Genomic DNA, 10,284 nt, shown 5'->3' with positions numbered 1-10,284 from the left:
TAACCAATCTGCAAAGTGCAGTGTATGAGACAAAGAGCCAGACACCAGAGGAAGAAGAAGTGGTTAATAATTCTCAGGGACGGTCTCTGGGGTCATACGTGAATATTGGGTAAAGCAGAACTTCACTCTCTCAGTCAATGAACTCGGTGTAATCCTTATCCTGCCAGCATTACTAAATAGATAGGAAGGGAGATGATATTTTTGGGTTTTACACTTTTTTTTTACATTTCTTCAGTCACTTCCTGATTTCTGGCCCATGCCACAATGATGTCATACATCCCAGGAGTCTTTAAGGAGGAGCTTTCTCAGCTAAGTACACCCTACTGCCTGAATGCCTGAGCTAAGGGCAAATTAATTCCAGGAAGTTACATAGTTAGCAGTGGCAGCTAGTGCTCAAAATTTTTGGGGGGGCGAAAACAAACTAAAAAATGTAACTGTTAGTAATGCAGGGCTGTAAATAGCCATTTATCAAGTGATTATGTATCATTACTGCTAGATAAAATTGTACCCATCATATGCAGCCTCACTGTGCCCATCATATGCAGCCTCACTGTGCCCATCATATGCAGCCTCAATGTGCCCGTCAATAGCAGCCTCAATGTGCCCATCAATTGTAACCTTACTGTGCCCGTCAATTGCAGCCTCACTGTGCCCGTCAAATGCAGCCTCACTGTGCCTGTCAATTGCAGCCTCACTGTGCCCATCAATTGCAGCCTTACTGTGCCCGTCAATTACAGCCTCACTGTGCCCGTCAAATGCAGCCTTACTGTGCCCGTCAATTGCAGCCTCACTGTGCCCGTCAAATGCAGCCTCACTGTGCTTGTCAAATGCAGCCTCACTGTGCCTGTCAAATGCAGCCTTACTGTGCCCATCAATTGCAGCCTCACTGTGCCCGTCAAATGCAGCCTTACTGTGCCCGTCAATTGCAGCCTCATTGTGCCTGTCAAATGCAGCCTCACTGTGCCTGTCAAATGCAGCCTTATTCTGCCCATCATTTGCAGCCTCACTGTGCCTGTCAAATGCAGCCTCACTGTGCCCATCAATTGCAGCCTCACTGTGCCCATCAAATGCAGCCTCACTGTGCCCATCAATTGCAGCCTCACTGTGCCCATCAAATGCAGCCTCACTGTGCCCGTCAATAGCAGCCTCAGTGTGCCCATCAATTGCAGCCTTACTGTGCCCATCAAATGCAGCCTCACTGTGCCCATCAATTGCAGCCTCACTGTGCCCATCATATGCAGCCTCAATGTGCCCATCAATAGCAGCCTCACTGTGCCCGTCAAATGCAGCCTCACTGTGCCCGTCAATAGCAGCCTCACTGTGCCCGTCAATTGCAGCCTCACAGTACCCGTCAATAGCAGCCTCACTGTGCCCGTCAACTGCAGCATCACTGTGCCCATCAAATGCAGCCTCACTGTGCATATCAATTGCAACTTCACTGTGCCCATCAATTGCAACCTCACTGTGCCCTTAAAATGAAGCGTCACTGTGCCCATCAATTGCAGCCTCACTGTGCCCATCAAATGCAGCCTCACTGGGCTCACCATAAGCAGCATCACTGTGCCCATCAAATGCAGCCTCACTGTGCATATCAATTGCAACTTCACTGTGCACATCAATTGCAGTCTCACTGTGCCCTTAAAATGCAGACTCACTGTGCCCATCAAATGCAACCTCACTGTGCAAGTGAATTGCAGCCTCACTGTGCCCCTCAAATGCTGCCTCACTATGGCCATCAATTGCATCCTCACTGTGCCCATCATATGCAGACCCACAATGCCCCAGCCATGTTCATTGCACAAACTTGCAGGGTAGTTGTGGTGCACCCTATTCATGGTGAAATGGCATTTAATATTTGTCATTGAACAGCACTGAGTGGCTGCATCTCTTTTCAGGTGGGGTGGTCGGGGTGGTAAAACTTCAGCTCAACTGCCTGCTTGTACTGCCCCTCCCAGCTGTGTGAATGAGCCCTTAAGGTCTTCTTTACAAGTGTGGTCTCAGATCTGGGCATTCCTCTCTAAGGGTCCAATCTCTGACTGTCTGACTGACACCCTTTCCATCCCACATTACTTTTTATCTCTTTTACCTGTTCAGCAGCTCAGTCCTTTCTCTGCACTCATTTAAGGTGGTCATAGAATAGAAGATTCCTTTTATTATTTCATTCCTAGTATGGCCACCTTAAATGAGTGCAGAGAAAGTACTGAGCTGCTGAACAGGTGAAAGAGATAAAAAGTAATGTGGGATGGAAAGGGTGTCAGTCAGTGATGGGAATGTTCAGATCTGAGACCAGAGAATGGAGGATGGGAGCAATGAAGATCTATGTGAGGGGAGAGCAAACACCAGAAACTGGTCTCCATTCAGTGTCCTCCACCCCTCTCTACCAATCCCTCCACTGACCTCCATTCAGTGTCCTCCACCCCTCTCTGCCAATCCCTCCACTGGTCTCCATTCAGTGTCCTCCACCCCTCTCTGCCAATCCCTCCACTGGTCTCCATTCAGTGTCCTCCACCCCTCTCTACCAATCCCTCCACTGGCCTCCATTCAGTGTCCTCCACCCCGCTCTACCAATCCCTCCACTGACCTCCATTCCGTGTCCTCCACCCCTCTCTACCAATCCCTCCACTGGCCTCCATTCAGTGTCCTCCACCCCTCTCTACCAATCCCTCCAGTGGTCTCCATTCAGTGTCCTCCACTCCTCTCTACCAATCCCTCCACTGGTCTCCATTCAGTGTCCTCCACCCCTCTCTGCCAATCCCTCCACTGGTCTCCATTCAGTGTCCTCCACCCCTCTCTGCCAATCCCTCCACTGGTCTCCATTCAGTGTCCTCCACCCCTCTCTGCCAATCCCTCCACTGGTCTCCATTCAGTGTCCTCCATCCCTCTCTAACAATCCCTCCACTGACCTCCATTCAGTGTCCTCCACCTCTCTCTACCAATCCCTCCACTGGTCTCCATTCAGTGTCCTCCACCCCTCTCTGCCAATCCCTCCACTGGTCTCCATTCAGTGTCCTCCATCCCTCTCTAACAATCCCTCCACTGACCTCCATTCAGTGTCCTCCACCCCTCTCTGCCAATCCCTCCACTGGTCTCCATTCAGTGTCCTCCACTCCTCTCTGCCAATCCCTCCACTGGTCTCCATTCAGTGTCCTCCACCTCTCTCTACCAATCCCTCCACTGGTCTCCATTCAGTGTCCTCCACCCCTCTCTGCCAATCCCTCCAGTGGTCTCTATTCAATGTCCTCCACCCCTCTCTGCCAATCCCTCCACTGGTCTCCATTCAGTGTCCTCCACCCCTCTCTGCCAATCCCTCCACTGGTCTCCATTCAGTGTCCTCCACCCCTCTCTACCAATCCCTCCACTGGTCTCCATTCCGTGTCCTCCATCCCTCTCTACCAATCCCTCCACTGGTCTCCATTCCGTGTCCTCCACCCCTCTCTACCAATCCCTCCACTGGTCTCCATTCAGTGTCCTCCACCCCTCTCTACCAATCCCTCCACTGGTCTCCATTCAGTGTCCTCCACCCCTCTCTACCAATCCCTCCACTGGTCTCCATTCAGTGTCCTCCACCCCTCTCTACCAATCCCTCCACTGGTCTCCATTCAGTGTCCTCCACCCCTCTCTACCAATCCCTCCACTTGTCTCCATTCAGTGTCCTCCACCCCTCTCTACCAATCCCTCCACTTGTCTCCTTTTCAGTGTCCTCCACCCCTCTCTACCAATCCCTCCACTGGTCTCCATTCCGTGTCCTCCACCCCTCTCTACCAATCCCTCCACTGATCTCCATTCAGTGTCCTCCACCCCTCTCTACCAATCCCTCCACTGGTCTCCATTCAGTGTCCTCCACCCCTCTCTGCCAATCCCTCCAGTGGTCTCCATTCAGTGTCCTCCACCCCTCTCTGCCAGTCCCTCCACTGGTCTCCATTCAGTGTCCTCCACCCCTCTCTACCAATCCTTCCACTGCTCTCCATTCAGTGTCCTCCACCCCTCTCTGCCAATCCCTCCACTGGTCTCCATTCAGTGTCCTCCACCCCTCTCTACCAATCCTTCCACTGCTCTCCATTCAGTGTCCTCCACCCCTCTCTGCCAATCCCTCCACTGGTCTCCATTCAGTGTCCTCCACCCCTCTCTGCCAATCCCTCCACTGGCCTCCATTCAGTGTCCTCCACCCCTCTCTACCAATCCCTCCACTGGTCTCCATTCAGTGTCCTCCACCCCTCTCTACCAATCCTTCCACTGCTCTCCATTCAGTGTCCTCCACCCCTCTCTGCCAATCCCTCCACTGGTCTCCATTCAGTGTCCTCCACCCCTCTCTACCAATCCTTCCACTGCTCTCCATTCAGTGTCCTCCACCCCTCTCTGCCAATCCCTCCACTGGTCTCCATTCAGTGTCCTCCACCCCTCTCTGCCAATCCCTCCACTGGCCTCCATTCAGTGTCCTCCACCCCTCTCTACCAATCCCTCCACTGGTCTCCATTCAGTGTCCTCCACCCCTCTCTGCCAATCTCTTCACTAGCTACCCCTACCCCACTGTCTAATATTCAAAATACAAACCAGAACATACAAGGCCATCTACATCATCGCCCCCAGCTACATCACCAATCTCCTCTGCAGTTCTTGCTCAAATCATCCTCTCCGCTCCTCCCGGGACCTCCTGATCTCTAGTTCCCTCATCACCTCCTCCCATGCTCACCTCCAGGACTTCTCCAGAACCTCTCCCATCCTCTGGAACTCCCTACCCCTACTCCCAGCTCCTATCCTGTCCACCATTAGGTGTTCCCTAACAACTCATTCATATAGGGAAACCTCCTTACCTCACGATCACCTAAGACCTGGGATTCGCTGACATCAAATCTTTATGTGTTTTATGTTGTCTGTCTTTGGCTCTGTAAAATGTCCAATCTGCACTTCAGCTGATTTACCTGAATGATGAGACTTCTTTTTTCTGAGGCTGCATTCCCCAACCCCACCTCCTGAAATATGCATGAATTATGAGGCTGCCTAAACCCGATTCTCCCTGACGGCCAGCATAAAACAACGATTCCAGACGGCAATTTGTCACCCTGCTCTCTGCCTCTTCTGCCACTGTTCTGATTTCAGATTTCAGCTGGTGTGCCGGGGGTGAGAGTTCAGTATAATAAAGTATTACAATACTACACACAGTATAGTCTACCGGGTTCATGAGCAGCTGAAGTACATCTATTAGAAATGGTAACGCGGATCCTTCACAGCATCAAATCCATTTATTTTGTATAAGCAGAAGAAAGAAATCCAGAAGACAAGCCGGGCTTATTAATGCCTCCTGATGGACGAAACGCGTAAGCTGCTTGTCTTCTGGATTTTTTACCTCTGCCTATACTAAATAAATGGATTTGATGATGTGAAGGGTCCGAGATACCGATTGCATCTGTTTCAAATCTTCATTCCTGGCTTGTGGAGCCTGCTGATTGATTACGATTGGTTACCGGAGGACAATCTTTCCTGACGATCGGTTTCCGGAGGACAATCTTTCCTGCTGACCTGGAATATTGGGGTTGTAGTACAATTCAGATTTTAGAAGTTGAAGTATCTCCAGTTCTCGGTTCATTCTGGAAGGAAGGTCGGGGTTGTCTCACTTTATACCGGACAGCAGGTTTTTTAATTTTTTTTTTTTTGCTCATGAAAGAATTACTATAAAAAAATAAAACCAACTTGTTTCCCTTCTGTCTTCATATCAACAAGAAAAAAAAAAAAGAAAAAAAGAAAGAAGAGAATTTCCTTTAATATTCATTTATTTGACAGTAAATGAGAAATCTGTGTGATTCTGCAGTAGTCTCCATCAAATGTCAGTAATAGGTGGCAGTGCGCCCGTCACCTTCCCCTCTCTAGCTCCCTCTGTAGGTGGAATAGGAATGTGGGGTAATCAGGAGAGGCACGTGATATTTCTCTTTTGGGTCATTAATGTTGAAAACAACCTGGAGGAGGAGAAAAAAACAAGAACCGGTCAGAATTTCCATGATCATTCAATAGGTAGTTAAAGAGTTTGTAAACCCGCCATATCCCCAGTGTAGTGACCGGCCTCAGGTGATACACAGAGAGAAAAACAAATCCTCCTACATAAGTTGTACCTGTTTATCTGCAGTCTTCTCTTCTCTACATCTATTAACATTCTAGAATTTATACAGCTTATCTGAGAGTTCAGAAAAAAGGGGGGCAGAGAGCTGAAGTTACACTCTGCAGAGCTCAGTTAGAGCTGATTGGAGGGATGAATCACACCCCTGTTCACACAGCACACACACTTTTATTTCTTGGTGTCAGGAAAACTCCTCAGAAGTGACTCATGCAGATAGCAGAGGAAGGAGGCAGCAGACAGAAATGACACTTAGTGCTCTGGACTGAGACAAGTACACACTATAGAGGGATGTGCTTTGTTCAGATTTCATGTCTGAGGCTGTGAACTGCCCCTGGACTATAGTAAATCATCTGTCACTAATTTATCTCCAGTCCCAAAACTCAGGGTGTCGTGTTATGCAAATTATGACCAGAACTTAGTGATCTCACTCTGGCCCGCCCAATCTCACACCCCCTTATTAGTCCATAAATGTGATTGGTGGCTCACTGGCCAATAGGGAGGTCCAGGAAGAAACCTACATCGATCAGCCATAACATTCTGACCACTGACAGGTGAAGAGAATAACATCGATTATCTGGTTACAATGACATCTGAAAGTGGGCGGGATATATTAGGCAGCAAGTGAACATGTTGTCCCTGAAGTTGATGTGTTGAAAGCAGTTTGTTTATGGGGCTGTGTAGCCGCAGCCTGGTCAGGGTGTCCATGCTGACCCGTGTCCATAGCCAAAAGTACCTACAATGGGCACATGAGCACCAGAAATGGAACACGGAGCAATGGAAGGAGGTGGCCTGTCTGATGAATGACATTTTCTGTCCCATCATATGGATGGCCGGGTGGGTCACTTACCCGGGGAAGAGATGGCAGCAGGATGCAGTATGGGAAGAAGACAAGACGGCGGAGGCAGTGGGATGCTTTGGGTGATGTTCTGCTGGGAAGCTTGGCTCCTCCCATTCATGTGGATGTTACTGGACACGTACCACCTACCTAAACATTGTTGGTGACCAAGTTTACCCCCTTCATGGAAACAGTATTTCCTGATGGCAGTGGCTTCTTTCAGCAGGATAATACTCCCTGCCAGACTGCAAAAATGGATCAAGAATGGTTTGAGGAACAAAACAATGAGTCTCACTAATCTGGAGAAGAGAGGTGAAATATGACACTATCAGAGGGTCATTCGGGACTAGGAAGTAGTGGAAGGACGGATCTTAAAAATCAGAGGGAAGGAGAATCATCACAATGGCCGTCCAATAATACAAAAAACTGGGAGTGCCCAGATCAGATCACCGACACCGAGATGTGCCGAATTGTTGTGCTTTTTTTAAGGACAGTTTTTCCCGCACAGTAATTATTATTAAGTCATTTTTAATGAGGATATTTTTAAGATACAAAATCAATCTATATGACACAGTCTATGCCTATGAAACCTATTCAAGGAGACATGTGATCATATGAAATAGTTACATTTATTGGTTGACAAAAAAACAGATATCTACATGAAATTAAAATACCGATTTCGTTACATGAACGTCTTGAAAATCAATAAAAAATTTAAAATGGGCGCGCAGTCCCTTTGACATAACACCACCATGATAACTTCTCAGTAGAATCAATAACCTTGTGAACTTGACAATTAAACAGAACGTCAGTATTTCACACGTCCAACTGTTACTATACTGCAGGTAAGTAAGTGGTTAACAATGTGAAATAAATTAGATGTTTGTTTTGTCAATAAAAGTAGCAACTATGCAAAAAGAAAAATATAATGAAAAATCGAATCTTTAGCGAAAAATCTACAAGGCGGTTATTGATTCGGGAGAACGATTATCAATAGTATAATATTCAATACATCAATATTTGAGAGAACATACAAGATAAAATCAACATGACATAATTACTCATTCCAGGATGGCTACTAGTCTGGATTGATGGTTACCAGAGTTTTTAAGATGGCTGCCATGGCTTTCAAAATGGATAAAGAGGAATTTTGCGACCTCCGAGTTCCAAGTATCAGGTGTCCCCCCTCACTGTGTATCTCCCAGTGTCCCCCCTCAGGGTGTATCTCCCAGTGTCCCCCCTCAGTGTGTATCTCCCAGTGTCCCCCCTCAGGGTGTATCTCCCAGTGTCCCCCCTCAGGGTGTATCTCCCAGTGTCCCCCCTCAGGGTGTATCTCCCAGTGTCCCCCCTCAGTGTGTATCTCCCAGTGTCCCCCCTCAGTGTGTATCTCCCAGTGTCCCCCCTCAGGGTGTATCTCCCAGTGTTCCCCCTCAGGGTGTATCTCCCAGTGTCCCCCTCAGGGTGTATCTCCCAGTGTTCCCCCTCAGGGTGTATCTCCCAGTGTCCCCCTCAGGGTGTATCTCCCAGTGTCCCCCCTCAGTGTGTATCTCCCAGTGTCCCCCCTCAGGGTGTATCTCCCAGTGTCCCCCCTCAGGGTGTATCTCCCAGTGTCCCCCCTCAGGGTGTATCTCCCAGTGTCCCCCCTCAGTGTGTATCTCCCAGTGTCCCCCCTCAGTGTGTATCTCCCAGTGTCCCCCCTCAGGGTGTATCTCCCAGTGTTCCCCCTCAGGGTGTATCTCCCAGTGTCCCCCTCAGGGTGTATCTCCCAGTGTCCCCCCTCAGGGTGTATCTCCCAGTGTCCCCCCTCAGGGTGTATCTCCCAGTGTCCCCCTCAGGGTGCATCTCCCAGTGTCCCCCTCAGGGTGTATCTCCCAGTGTCCCCCCTCAGGATGCATCTCCCAGTGTCCCCCTCAGGGTGTATCTCCCAGTGTCCCCCTCAGGGTGTATCTCCCAGTGTCCCCCTCAGGGTGTATCTCCCAGTGTCCCCCCTCAGGGTGTATCTCCCAGTGTCCCCCTCAGGGTGCATCTCCCAGTGTCCCCCTCAGGGTGTATCTCCCAGTGTCCCCCCTCAGGATGCATCTCCCAGTGTCCCCCTCAGGGTGTATCTCCCAGTGTCCCCCCTCAGGGTGCATCTCCCAGTGTCCCCCCTCAGTGTGTATCTCCCAGTGTCCCCCCTCAGTGTGTATCTCCCAGTGTCCCCCCTCAGTGTGTATCTCCCAGTGTCCCCCTCAGGGTGTATCTCCCAGTGTCCCCCCTCAGGGTGTATCTCCCAGTGTCCCCCTCAGGGTGCATCTCCCAGTGTCCCCCTCAGGGTGTATCTCCCAGTGTCCCCCCTCAGGATGCATCTCCCAGTGTCCCCCTCAGGGTGTATCTCCCAGTGTCCCCCCTCAGTGTGTATCTCCCAGTGTCCCCCCTCAGGGTGTATCTCCCAGTGTCCCCCCTCAGGGTGTATCTCCCAGTGTCCCCCCTCAGTGTGTATCTCCCAGTGTCCCCCCTCAGGGTGTATCTCCCAGTGTCCCCCCTCAGGGTGTATCTCCCAGTGTCCCCCCTCAGGGTGTATCTCCCAGTGTCCCCCCTCAGGGTGTATCTCCCAGTGTCCCCCCTCAGTGTGTATCTCCCAGTGTCCCCCCTCAGTGTGTATCTCCCAGTGTCCCCCTCAGGGTGCATCTCCCAGTGTCCCCCTCAGGGTGTATCTCCCAGTGTCCCCCCTCAGGGTGTATCTCCCAGTGTCCCCCCTCAGGGTGTATCTCCCAGTGTCCCCCCTCAGGGTGTATCTCCCAGTGTCCCCCTCAGGATGCATCTCCCAGTGTCCCCCCTCAGGGTGTATCTCCCAGTGTCCCCCCTCAGGGTGTATCTCCCAGTGTCCCCCTCAGGGTGCATCTCCCAGTGTCCCCCTCAGGGTGCATCTCCCAGTGTCCCCCTCAGGGTGTATCTCCCAGTGTCCCCCCTCAGGGTGTATCTCCCAGTGTCCCCCCTCAGGGTGTATCTCCCAGTGTCCCCCCTCAGTGTGTATCTCCCAGTGTCCCCCTCAGGGTGTATCTCTCAGTGTCCCCCCTCAGGGTGTATCTCCCAGTGTCCCCCCTCAGGGTGCGTCTCCCAGTGTCCCCCTCAGGGTGTATCTCCCAGTGTCCCCCTCAGGGTGTATCTCCCAGTGTCCCCCTCAGGGTGGGTCCCCTCAGCTTCCTCTCCCCTCTTACTTGCTGCTAAATACCATCTCAGACAAAGAGATCATAAAATTATACTAAATTCTGCCCAAAAGGATGTGGCTTCTTTTCTATTGGTTAAGAAAAACTTAATAATTAACCTTTCCCAGACCGTCAACCACCAGGCGTGTCTGAGA

The 10,284-nt window shown here is 50.5% G+C and overlaps 1 protein-coding gene across 1 annotated transcript in view; it reads right to left on the bottom strand.

The window, feature by feature from the left end:
- Nucleotides 1-5,750: 5,750 nt before the first annotated feature.
- The window catches only part of LOC141112875 (blastomere cadherin-like), a gene marked incomplete in the record, with an annotated part of 136,747 nt that continues 132,213 nt past the window's right edge, over nucleotides 5,751-10,284 (bottom strand). The window contains 1 exon segment of the mRNA XM_073605978.1: nucleotides 5,751-5,951. Coding sequence (XP_073462079.1) covers nucleotides 5,862-5,951 — 90 coding nt within the window.

This window comes from Aquarana catesbeiana, linkage group LG11 (assembly GCF_042186555.1).
Source record: "Aquarana catesbeiana isolate 2022-GZ linkage group LG11, ASM4218655v1, whole genome shotgun sequence".
Classification (NCBI taxonomy): Eukaryota; Metazoa; Chordata; class Amphibia; order Anura; family Ranidae; genus Aquarana; species Aquarana catesbeiana.
This window is presented reverse-complemented; position numbering and strand designations above follow the sequence as displayed.